The sequence below is a fragment of the Corylus avellana genome, chromosome ca7 (genome assembly GCF_901000735.1).
Source record: "Corylus avellana chromosome ca7, CavTom2PMs-1.0".
NCBI lineage: Eukaryota > Viridiplantae > Streptophyta > Magnoliopsida > Fagales > Betulaceae > Corylus > Corylus avellana.
Window position 1 is genome coordinate 23,920,920 of NC_081547.1, and position 13,594 is coordinate 23,934,513.

General features: G+C 31.8%; 1 protein-coding gene across 1 annotated transcript; it reads left to right on the forward strand.

The window, feature by feature from the left end:
- The first annotated feature begins 8,037 nt into the window (after window positions 1-8,037).
- On the forward strand, window positions 8,038-12,601 carry LOC132188405 (ACT domain-containing protein ACR10-like). The gene is made up of 6 exons (XM_059602847.1): window positions 8,038-8,507; window positions 8,992-9,216; window positions 10,286-10,391; window positions 11,333-11,669; window positions 11,862-12,146; window positions 12,245-12,601. The coding sequence occupies exons 1-6, from the start codon at window positions 8,354-8,356 to the stop codon at window positions 12,380-12,382; spliced, it is 1,245 nt and encodes a 414-aa protein (XP_059458830.1). The 5' UTR covers window positions 8,038-8,353; the 3' UTR covers window positions 12,383-12,601.
- Window positions 12,602-13,594: the final 993 nt, after the last annotated feature.

The following is a 13,594-nucleotide window of genomic DNA, read 5'->3' on the forward strand; positions in this document are numbered from 1 at the left end:
AATCGTTAAGAAAGATGAAGACGACGGTAGCACAAGAGATATAGAGGGATTATGTTTATTTAATTTGACGTGGAGTGTGTACTAAGGCATAGGGGTGCAAAGGCGGTTACGGTTAGCGGTTAGTGGCAATAACCGCTAACCGTAACCGCCCTAGCGGTTAGTAAATTTCACTAACCGCAACCGCTAACCGCTAGCGGTTAGCGGTTAGCGGTTAGTGGCCGGTTAGCGGTTAGTGAAATAGATAACCGCCCGCTAACCGCTTTTTTAAAATTGGGCTTTTTTTTTGGGCTTTTTGGGCTTTTTTTTACCCTCATTTTTTTTTCTTGTATTTTTAATATCTTCTTGGGCCCAATTGCTATAAATATTTGAATTGTCATTGGATCATATGATTAAGTGTTGATCTTATAAACTTACAAACAAACAAAAATACTTCAATTGTAGTTATAAGTAACACATTGTTTAATCCAATGTCAATTACTTAATTTGATATTATATGAATCACATTGTCATTGTCATTGTACATGAATAATTGATTAAGTATTGGAATTGTAATTGGATCATATAGTTAAATATTTATCTTATACATTTATATTATTCAATATGCATATAATATAACTATAAGCAATTATATATATATATAAAATTCAAAATTGTTCAAAATTGTTAATTTTCTTTTTTTTGTTTCTTTCAAAAAATGGTTAAATTTCTTTTTCTAAAAAATGTTCAAAAAATACATTAATACTTCAATTGTGATTATAAGTAACACATTGTTGAATCTAATGTCAATTACTTAATTTGATATTATATAATCATATAGTCTCATTAAATTATATCATATGATTCATATGATTAATTATTTAAATTCTTATCATATTTACTTATAATCTTTTTTCTTTGAATTGAACTTAATATCTAATGGTAAATGGTAATGTTCAAACTCCTAAATCCTAAATTCCTAAAGTATCTAATAATGCTTTAATTAAATTGTAGACTTGTAGTTATAAGTAACATATTGTTTAATTCAATTGAATCAATTGTGATTATCATTGTACATGAATCATATGATTAACTTGTAGACTTATGACTTATGAGTTATGTCATATTATATATGTATTATTTATTATTATATAATCATATGATTTAATGATCAAGTCATCATGTGATATAATCATATCAATTATAGTGATAATATATAAATTACTAAAATTATAATGATAATACATTAGTACTTAAATTATGTTTATAAGTAACACATTGGTCATTGTTTAATCCAATGTCAATTACTTAATTTGATATTATACGAATCATATCATCATTGTACATTAATAATATGATTCACTTGAAGTCTTGAATAAAGTATTTGAATTGTCATTGAATCATATGATTAACTATTGATATTATACATTTATATTATTCATATACATATGTAGACTTATATAGACTTATAGGTTTATAACATACATTGGAAATAAGTCTCTAGATATTTAATTGTTGTATTAGTATGAATTAGTATACTTATGAGTTATGTCATATTATATATGTATAATTTGTTATTATATAATCAAATGATTTAATAATCAATCTCATGTGATATAATCATATAAATTATAGTGATAATATATTAATACTCAAATTGTGATTTAATTATTTTTTAAAAAAAATTGTGATTTAATGATCAAGTGATTATATGATATAATCATATAAATTATAGTGATAATATATTAATACTCAAATTGTGATTTAATTATTTTAAAAAAAAATTGTGATTTAATGATCAAGTGATTATGTTATATGTATAAATATTTTTATAATTATAATTATAAAAATATATTATATAAAAAAAGGCTGGCAATGGCTACTGGTCAAGGGTTGGTGACCTGTTAATCGCTAACCCGCGAACCGGCTAGCGTTACGGCTGGCGGTTAATGGTTAACGCGGCGAAGCGGTACGGTCGGTTATACGGTTTGCTAATGTATTTGCTAAAACCCACTACTTTGCACCCCTACTAAGGCATCAAATCGACGAAAGCTTTATTTATCATTTTAAAAGTGCATAAATAAAAAAAGAACACGATTTTATTTTTTTATTAAAAGCGACGTGAAGAATTTAACTGCCTCCTCGCTAAGTCATTTAATCCGAAATGAATTAACGAAGAAATGCTATTTTAATTTCTACCCTAAGGACTTATAAATTATTTTTTAAACCATATAAAGTGATTTGTAAATTAAGCCAACCACATAGATCAATTTTGTATTTATCCTTATTTTTTATTCAATATATTGTCTTTTCACTAACAAATAGATGCATGATGTTACTCAAAGAGCAATATATACATATATATATATATATATATATGAGGAATCCAATTAATGATGTAGAAGAGGCCTAATGCAAACTTCTTTTTTTTTTTTATGGGTCGGGGCCAACCAAAAAAAATTATTAGACATTTGGACTGCTTTCTTATGGCCCAGGGCCAAAGTAAAATTTGTTTCGTCTCTAATACAATTTTTTTTTTTAAAAAAAAAAAAAAATCGTCTCAAATGCAAATCTTAAAAAGCATATTTAGTATAAAAAATTGCCAAACCGGGGTAGCCGCGCCCTACTCCAATAAGTGTCATTAGATTATAAAATATCATAAATTGACATTAAATACTAAATTATTGAGAACGGCTACAATTCAAACTCATTTTGTCACTTACACTTGTCTGCACCGTGAATGTGACATGAATCATGATGAATTGAACGGAGGCAGAATGTTTTATTTTTTTTCCATGGCCATTCAAATCGTGACACGTGAGTCCGTGTAAGATGTGATTACGATAAAAAGGAAAGAGAGCAAATAGTAGATAATATTCTAAATTATCAACACTTGTTCTCTAGATTTGACATGCAACACAGACAGAAAGTTATCGGTCGGCTAAACGATAAGAAATATATAAAGTTTTATATAGTATTATAAATTTATAATGTCATCAATACATTACTTTATATTCCTCGTCTGGAACGTACGTATATATGGCTTGCGTCATGTTCGGATTAGACGGTGACCTCATTGACCCGCTTTGTTGTGCGTGTTTCCCACTGGACGCCCCCATTTCCAGGAAATTTCTCGCCAGTAAAGAAAGACTATTATATACATGTCTATAAGACTATAATTGAATATTGTCCGTCTTTCTTTTTCTACAAGTAATTAAAAAGTAGTTCTTGGAAAAGATTCCGGAGATTCGAATATTGACTGATTTGAGATACCAAAGTTGGTGTTGAAATAATGTTATCCTTAGTGGGGTTACGTCAGGTTATGGTTCAGTTAAACTTAAGAAAGCGTATGTGATTTTCATCATCTACACTTTTCTTGTGCAGCTCCCAACAGGTAAATGCTACTATAGTCATGCCCAGATAAGATAATCACAATTAGTCTCCTCAACCTACCATTTTGAATAAAAAAATATATATATACTACCCTTTAAAATGTGGGTATTTAATCAATTTTATTGATTAATTTTCAAGTGAATTCAATTTCGTTTTTAAATTTTTATTTTCTACAATTAGGTCTTTTTCATCAAAATTTTAAAAAATTATTCTGTCAATATTTGAGCTTTACCACGGGTATTATCTGTAATACTTTTTAAAATTTAAACAATCATTTAATTTTGGACCAAATTAAAACACACGTTGAAAGATAGGACATTGGGAAAGTCCACGTGTTGAATTCTCAGTAGATAATGTCGATGTTGGGTGTTTGGTGATCAAAAACGCACCAAATATAGCGTCGGTATATCGGGGTACCCAGTTTACCTTTGACCATGTTATCCGGAAAAGAGAATTTGATGATATATATATTATAATCGGGTTATTAAAAGCTTGTATTAAGACTAAAATACAAGCTTAATAACCTGTTTGGTGGATAAGCTTTGTATCCTGTTGATAAATAACTGGACTTTTTGTAAAAAAAATAATAATTATGGAGGAGACCACAAATGACAAATCGTTAAAATATGAAATAAACGGCCAATATCGAACCACATCCATTTTAGTAAATTAATTATTTTTGTGCTTGATCTATAGAATCAATGTACAATAAATATCTAAGTTCAAAAAAAAAAAAAAATGTACAATAAATATCAATTAGAAAAAATTAAGACTAATTTGATTTTATAGGAATGGACCTTTGGTTTTAAAGGAAAAATAGCCACAGCCTCTAGCAAAAATCACAATTTTTTTTATTTTTAACGATTTATCTCTTTATTGATATAACAATCAAATTAGGCAAAATACTTTGTACAGTGCCAAATATAAAATTTGAAATCTTCATAATTCAAACATTATCTATGACACACACCGACACACAATAGCCTTTAGAGCTATTACAAACATAATTTATGAAATGTCACCATCTCAATTAGTTTCAAATCTACAGTAAATTTCAACGAATCACGTCTCTATCTGCTACTAGGTAATTAATTTTCAGGCTTTTTATCTACGCTACTAGTGATTTACCAAATGCAATCTATTTCGTCACATCTACCATAATGACAATTATTATTTATGCCCAATAACTTTTCTATATTCGGTCTATGGTTTGCTCCCATAAATGAACTATAAGAAAACAAAAGACTGACTGAAAATTAATTATATTATTCTTTAAGGATTTGTGAAAATATAACTTAAGAAAATGACTAAAATTTCACCTCATAAATCACTGCGGAAAAAAAATTTAGATATGCAACATTCTTATTTGAAAACAACGAAAATACAATAACAACATAAAAAAAAAAACAACAAAAACCGAACAGGCATTCACTCATTCCACGCACACTGCTGGCCAATCATGTGCCACCATAAAGCATCCCAAGGAACATTGACACTAGCAACCCAATCGATATACAATGGAGACGGGTAAAGGAAAAGAAAGGAAGAAAGGGGGCAAGGAGCGAGGGCGACGGAGTCGTAACTCCCTTTTCTTACTCTGCTCTCTCTGTGCTTCCCTCTAGGTTTTAGCAAAAATCACAATTAAAGATCCATGAAGGCTTCTTATCCAACTCATCCAACAGCTAAACAATTAACGCGTCATCAATTTCCCATAAAATGTTTCACATTATGGGTTTTTTATTTTTTATTTTTTTAAGGAAAAAACAAAAAAAAACAAAAAAGACGGTGTCCTATCCTATCCTATGAAAGGATCGATGCAATAATGAATCAATGCAGGAGAGTCAGGAGACATACTTCTCTTGGGTAAAATATCATTGAGCATGAAATATCTCTGGTGGGCTCCAAATCGAAATATCTCTTGCAGGATTTTTTTTTTTAACGAAAATTTTGAATTTATGTATATAAATAAATATATAGATATATATAGTTCAAGAATTCAAATTTTCAGACATCGCATTCTAGGAATATGAATGGTTGGTGTTCTCAAGAAGTAGCTCAATTGGTTAAGACAACGTCTAATAAAGTGAAAGTCACTAGTTCGAATTTCTCTCTCCTCTTGTTCGAACATGTCAATATATATATATGAATGGTAGGTAGAATATTATGATTTATTTAATTTAGGATTCCAAAATTATCTTCAACTTTTCTTTAATGCAACACATTGAAATAACATGCCTGTTGAATAATAATAATAATTTTTTTTTTTTTTAAAAAAAAACAGTTCTTTAAAAAGGGAAATGAAGGGCTTTATGAGGATAAGATAAACCTGAGAAAACTCAGAAAAGGTACTGAAAGAAGCTCTTGCACTAAAAAGCAAATAATAAAGAAGATGGCTGTTAACATCATTAGCTTAATAATTATTCATGGTAGGACCAATGGTTGAAATTGATCATACTTGATTTATTCATATTTCAAACATATGCTTATGTTGAAAAGGAAATTATTCAAGTGTTATTGGCAAATTCAGTGTCTGAGTCAAACATGTTGGCATGTTGCAATTATGTTTCCTTGCTTTTTAAGAACAAGACACCATGTGGAGTACTAAGAGAAAATAATCTACCAAAAAAGAATGGAAATGGGAAGAAAAAGTATACAAATTTAGCCTAAAATTAAGGTATACAATTAAAGAATTAAATAGGACAGTCAACTTTTGCATACTATAGAACACCTAAAAATTAGGATATAAGCGATCCATCAGAACATGAAAAATGTTCATTTGTTTTATTTTTATTTTTTTTGACATGTATGCACAAGAGGAGAAGTAAAATTTGAATTAGTAACTTCTGCTTCATGAGGCGTGGTCCTAATCGATTGAGCTACATTAGTGAAACGTGAAACACAGTTCACATGTGTAATTTTAACTAATATATACACGTGGCATGCCTTTTTAATTTAGAAGCTCCAATAAATCTTGAGGTTGTGACAAAAAGGATGGCTGGCCTCGATATGTTATTCATTTATGAAAAAGAGGAGGAGGAAAAAAAAAAATTAAAAAAAAAATAGAAAAGTTTTGTTTGGTTTCCTTGAAACTTAGGAAAACTTTGTAAAGCTAGAAAGCCACTACACATGACAAAGAAGTTTTTGCTCGTACCCAAATTCAAACATAACCTAATAAAACGATGCTAGACAAGGATTAATTAAGTTACTCTAGAATTTTTAACATATTTTACTACATATAATAATCCATAAATATTAATAATGTTTTTATAATGAAATGATTGGGATTTTATTATATTAGTACAAAACATTTTAAGGCGTGGTAAAATGTGATAAATATTACAACATTAAAGTAAAAATTAATATAAATAATAAATTATGGGTTCATAATACTCTTAATTTGAAGTGAAATAGTGATTTCCATATTGTCATTTATAAAATAATAAAGCTTGTAGGGTAATATGTGAAATTGAAATACCAAATCTCTTAAGTGCTAACTCTTTGACGTGTTATTTGAAAATCAACATTGGATGCTATAGACTGAACACTATGTTAGTGGCGTTCAAGTAGGTGCTTAAAAAAAGAGTAGATGGTTTAAAACCACCATGCATCTACTATTCCATGAGTCTACATAGGTTGCGGGCAGATTTTCAATCCTTAACTCTAAGTGGGCGGATATCATATTTGCTATTAACACGTATGCAGGTAGATCTCAAATAAGAGGTCAAGACTCAAGGCCAACCCGAGCAGTCTGAGCAGATAATCGGATAATATTCACATGCATATAATTGTCAGACTATAATTCAATTTATAAATATTTGTAGAGCTCAATGTTTACAATGCAATTTTTTATTATTATTATTATTTTTTTATATTACAATTTATAAGTAAATTTTCAAAATTTAGATTAAGCTCAACTTAAAAGATATATAAAAAAAGACTATATAAATTAAGTTCATAGTAAAAACAAAAAGAACAAAGAAGCCTAAAAAATTAGCCCAAAATGTAAAGTAAATGTCACCGGTGGTTAGTACAAAAAAATCACATCAACTATAGGGGTTAAATTATTTTCACATAATTTGACGGTAAGAATTAAAGTGTCTGAATTTATTTGAGAAATGCTAAAAATCATTCTCTTAACCATCTTTCAACCATCTCCCTATAATGAATTGATGAATCTACCATTAAATTTTTGTAGGACTTACATGAATCCACAAATCAATGGTGAATCCATTAGATTTGCAAAAAAAGATGGTCGAAAGATGGTTGAGAGAATGATGTATAGCATTGTGAATCTATCATTGAATTTTTGTAGGACCCATATGAGTCCACAAATCAATGGTGGATCCATTAGATTTGCAAAAAAAGATGGTCGAGAGAATGATGTATAACATATCTCAATTTATTTTATTTTGATGCCACCTGGTTGTAATTCGTAGGGAATAGGTAAACCAAGTAGATTGGTTTTGTATTTTTTCTGTTAAAATAAAGATAATATATGATTTGTTCGTAGTATTAAAAAAAAGAGTAGGTAAAATAGAAAATAATATTTATACTTAGATATTTTAGTCTTAATACTTTTTTTTTTTTTTTTTTTTTGTGTGTGTAGTGTGGGTAGTCTTAAGTCTTAATACAGAAGATGCTCGACGAGTCGACGACAGCAATAAAAGAGGAACAGTACGAAAACTTCAAAATCCCGGAAAAGGAAACGAAACAAGGAAGAAAAAGCACACCAAGAAAACCAGTGAGGAAACACGCTCTCATCTGTTCCAGTGTTTGTCGGTTTCTTTCTTTGTTTTCCTGTCACTCTCCCAGCGGAATCTCTAATATCTAAAAGAGAGGGTTGATCAACTTGATCCCACCTGGGTTTTCTGTTCTCTGTTCTCTGCTATTTGGGTTCAGAGTCTCAGCTACTTGAGAAACTGAAGGAAGAGAAAAGGAGTGAAGTGGAGGAAGAAACAGGGAACAAAGTGATAGAATAAGGGGAATGGGTGTTCTGTACGAGGATGCGGTGGTCTTTAGTGAGGCAGAGAAGGCAGGGGAGCCCACTGTGATTACTGTGAATTGTCCGGACAAGACTGGGTTGGGGTGTGACTTGTGCAGGGTTATATTGCTTTTTGGCCTTAGCATTTCCAGAGCAGGTAAGGGTTATTATAAGCTCTTTGTGATGGATTTATTATTTTATTATTTGGGACTTTCACTGTGGGGGTGTGGGATTTGTAGCAAAATTAATGATCGGTCATTGTGATTTTATTGGTCTTCTGATCTTTTCCTGGAAAGTTCTGCTCTTGGGATCTGATTTTTTTGGCAAACAAATAATGGGTTTATTGTGATTCCTCGAGTTTTTCTCTTTAGAATTATGGCTTGAAATTTAACATTCAAAGGGAAACAAATAATGGGTCATTCTGTAGTTTTTTTTTTTTTTTTGTTAATCTTTAATTTCTCTAAAATTTATAGAAGCAGAACAATGTATTTGTCCTGCTCTGTGTGTGTTTGTTTTAATGTTAGATCCTTTACAAATCTGATAGAATTAGTAGTTTTGATTTCCGCAAGTTTCTTAAATTTTTTTTTATGAATATGTCGTTGATGGTTTGTTTATATTTGCTACGTGTACTTGCGGTAAAGATATTTCAACGGATGGGAAATGGTGCTTCATAGTCTTATGGGTGGTGGGTAAACCAACAACAAGGTGGATCTTGTTGAAGAAAAGGCTTTTGGAGGTGTGTCCATCGTATTTTTCAACGTCAGGAATGGACTACTACCAGAGGCAAAGTCAGCAATCCAGGCAACCACCAGATGTGTTCCTCTTGAAATTCTGGTGTTCCTATGATAGGAAGGGTCTATTGCATGGTGAGTGAGTTCTTGTGGGAAATTTTTAGTGCCAAGCTTTGAAACTCCCCATTGGAAAAATGATATGAAGCACAAATGGAATCAATGGCAAAATTTAAAATGCTGATTATTGTTTATTTAAGTGATGTTGATCATCTTATTATGAAATGATAAAGAAAAGTGATAGCTGCTTCGTTTGCTATGTCAAGTTTATCTTTAGCAGTATTTAAGCATGGATAGGATAAACTTGCTGGAATTGGTTTGGTTTGCATTTGGAACACTTCTGGAGGGAAGGGAGAAAATCATTTTAATGTTTTTCAATTTACTTGTTTGGAATAGTTTAAATTATTGAGGAAATAAAATTCGTAGGAATTAAAGGTAAAGTGATTGAATAATAGGATGCGTTGATGCAAGTTATAAAATAGCCGATTATTCCTTAAAGTGAGCTGACCTTCACTTTACCAATGCATCACTAATTCTTGTAATAATATAATATAATTATAGGGAAACAAATGTCTTCCTTTTTTTTTTTTTTTGAAGAGGAAAGATTGAGATTTTTCTATTTTAGTATTTATTACTTTTAAAATACAAAAAAAATGTCGTAAATACTCGGGTGATAAATGTTAAGTTGATAGATGTGATAAATGTTGATATGACAAATTTCAACCATTGAATTTTAAAACAATGGTTGAGTTTTAAGAAATCTACGTGAGAGAATACTTTAAGAATTCTAAAAGAGCTTGATCCAGGATTTTGATCCCATCTTATTTTGCTGGGTTCAAAGTAAATGCACTCCTTCCAATATTTGTGTCTTTGTTTTTCTTTCTTTCACAATTATTGTCCGATTTCTCCTGCAACTTGTTGGGTCCAATGTACATGCATTGCTTCCATTTATGTGTTAGTTTTTCTTTCATTTACAATTATTTTCTACTTGTTCTGGCAACTTCCTTGGTTCGATACATGTGCATTCCTTCCAAATATATGTTGACAAATATTGTCTGCTTCCTCTTGCAACTAGATGTCTGAGTTTTGAATGTCGTATAACTAAGAGATTAATTACGTTGAACTTTTTATATCTTTTCTTCTATAGATGTAACTGAGGTTCTCTGCGAGCTGGAACTAACAATAAAGAGAGTGAAGGTATCCACTGCCCCAGATGGGAGAGTTATGGACCTCTTTTTCATAACAGATACCAGGTTTGTCATCCTGTGTTTTTTTTTCCTTAATGATGATGCAGCATTTCTTCTTCCATTTTGTACTTTATCTCCCTTTGGATTTTTGCTTCCATCTGCATTTCAACTTCCATTTTGCCAATCTTGAAATGGCCTTTTTTTTTCCTCACAACCATGTTATGAGATTTTATATTGCATGTGGTTGCTTCTATAGCTCTCTCAATTCTAGTTCTTTCATTCATCCTGGTCATAGTTGACACACTTAATAGCTTCCAGTAGTTTCTGCCAATCATCCTTATCATCCTTTCCTCAGCATGCCAGTAATTTGTATAAAAGAAGGCCGATTCATTCCCTATATCTTGTTGAAAACTTTGAAATAAACTGATGGAGAAAATTTTTTTTTTTTTAAAAATGAAACTTCATTAATCTCTCACTACTTAAACCCTATTTGTTTGGACTTATACAAGTGTACAATTATTAACTCATGCAGCCATGCTGTTTGAAAATTGAAAACAATGTTTGATTTTCTGTACTTTTTTTTGGATAAGTAATAATCCAATCTTATTAAATGTGTAGGGCCCCCCTTAGTACACTGGAGGTATACAAATTTTGATAAATATCTCACACGGATGGGAACTCTTTGGTGGGTAGGATTTGATTTAGTTTATATATTGAAGTATGGGAGTGCTATAAAATGCAGCAGATGTGAAGGCTAGTACCATATGCACAAAGCCTTTAGTTTCTAGAGTCCTTCCATCTTCTTCAAATTCCTATAAATAGTTTACTTCTAGAAAGAATATGTTTTTTCTGGTTTCAGGTGATATGTAGGATGCCGGTATAGGCATCAGTATGTGTCAGCACGTGATGTGTCTGTGTTTGTGAGAGAAAGAGAGACAGTTTTTTTAAACAGTTATGGCTTTCTTTTTTGTGGAAAATTGTTTATTCAAATATGCACTTTTCATCAGAGAACTTCTACATACAAAAAGGAGGCAGGAGGAGACAATCCATTATTTGAAAGCTACACTAAGAGATACCATCATAAGTTGTGAGATTGAATTGGCTGGCCCAGAAATTACTGCGTGTTCACAGGATTCTCCATTTCTTCCTTCTGCAATAACTGAAGATATGTTCGGTTTGGAGCTGCCGAATGGACGCCCAAGTGGATCTTTTGCCTCCAACCCTGTATCTGTGACAGTGGACAACACTCTCAGCCCCTCTCACACACTTGTTCAAATCCTCTGCCAGGATCACAAAGGTCTCATCTATGATATCATGAGAACACTAAAGGATTACAATATTCAGGTAAATTATAAATAAATAGTAATGAAGATATCTTTGTATCAATCTATGTTCTTTGACTTTTTGAGGGATTTTTTGGTGGGACAAACAGCAATGAACAGAAAATCCTAGAAATTTTACAAGAAAAAATGAGAACACTCCATTAGGTGACTTCTGATCTGATTTAAATAATGATTTTTGGGAATTTTATGTCAGGTTTCTTATGGACGATTCTTTGCAAGCTCAGAAGGGAGATGTGAATTAGAATTATTCACAATGCAAGCAGATGGGAAAAAGATTATTGACCCCAACAAGCAAAATGCATTGTGCTCTCGCCTGAGAATGGAGCTCTTGCGTCCTCTTAGAGTGGCTGTGGTGAGCCGGGGCCCCGACACTGAGCTGCTGGTAGCCAACCCTGTAGAACTGTCCGGCAGGGGTCGCCCCCTTGTTTTCTATGATATTACTCTTGCTCTCAAGATTCTGAACACAAGCATCTTTTCGGTACTAGCTCCAATCCATTTCTTGAGTTTTATGTGAAGGGTATCATAAACAACCAAACATGTTAAGCTAACCTCCATTTTTGCCTTCATTCTTATTAGGTTGAGATAGGGAGGCACATGATCCGCGGTCGGGAGTGGGAAGTATATAGAATCCTTCTCGATGAAGGGGATTGTTATTCCTTGCCGAGGAAGAAGGTCGAAGAGGGTGTCAGAAATAGATTGATGGGTTGGGTGTAGAATTACATATGGTATCTGGTTATTGCTTCACCGTTACTGTACAGCATACCTTCTTAGCCTTTTAAGTCTACTAATGAGGTGCTAAGTGCTAATTGGGTGCAAATTGTAAATCAAGAGATGCATTGTGCAAAGGGTGAGTCGTTTTTGCACCCTCCATGTAATTTAAGCTTGTAATTATGCCTTCCCATTTCTGCCCTAATTGCTTAATTTTGTTCATGAGACTATCATGTCATGGGCTGGGGATATAGCAAGCATTGCATCCTTACTATAGAGCGAAATAATAATAATGAGATATGAAAGATAGGAAAGAGACAGAGATTAAGGTGGTTCGGCATATAGCTTACATTCACATATTAAATCCTTAATAGGTTACATATTTTCTTGATTGATTTGAGAGTTACATAAAGAGGCTTATTTATACAGGCCAATAACCAAAGTCTCTTTACACTTAACTAATGGGGGACAAACCCGCATACACGATCTCTAATAGTTGTGAGTGGCAATGCACAACTCAATAAACTTTTACATTGATTAAGTTTTTATATTTAGATTAGCTTCCCTCATATCGTGGGTGTTAGGGTAGTTTTGCACGGATCAAAATTTTGTGCAGTAATTAGGGCATTGCATGGTGTGTAATAACTCTAATTTAAACCATTCATTTAAAATAAATGTGCTGCATTATCCAAAAAATAAGAAAAGATATCATTTCTATCAGTTGCCTCACGACAACGCTACACCCACCATTGCCTTTCTCTCAAGTTCCTCCGCCACCTCCTCATTATGGTCGAGCTTTTATTCCGTTGCTTCTCTCATCATCATTCCATTGAGTGGCCAAAGGGGTTTTTTCCAATCTCAACTGGCCTTCGGTGTTTTGATGGATTTTATTAATATGTGGGTGGATTTATTTATATATGTCCAAAGAAAAAGCCGCGATCCGTGGCTTACATGATTTTATGGCTGGATTGGGCTTAAAATGTTAGGTAAAAAGTTGGGCTGGACCTGGCTAGGCATGAGCCCAAAAATATTTTAATAAATTTATTTGAAAGGAGCAAACAACGATTAAAAAAATATCTTTAATAGTACTTGATTTCAAAGGCTCTTATGGACGTTCGAGATTGGATTTGAGGAATTTAAAATTATTTTTAACACTCAAAAGGTCTATTTAAAAAATAAAGTATTTGTTTGGTAAAAAAAATTAAAAATGCTTTTGAA

Excerpts from the sequence above, each read along its gene's own strand:
- LOC132188405 (XM_059602847.1), top strand. The coding sequence starts at position 8,354 with ATGGGTGTTCTGTACGAGGATGCGGTGGTCTTTAGTGAGGCAGAGAAG. Across the intron at positions 9,217-10,285 it reads TAGGAAGGGTCTATTGCATG|ATGTAACTGAGGTTCTCTGC; the intron begins GTGAGTGAGTTC and ends TTTCTTCTATAG. Across the intron at positions 11,670-11,861 it reads TAAAGGATTACAATATTCAG|GTTTCTTATGGACGATTCTT; the intron begins GTAAATTATAAA and ends ATTTTATGTCAG.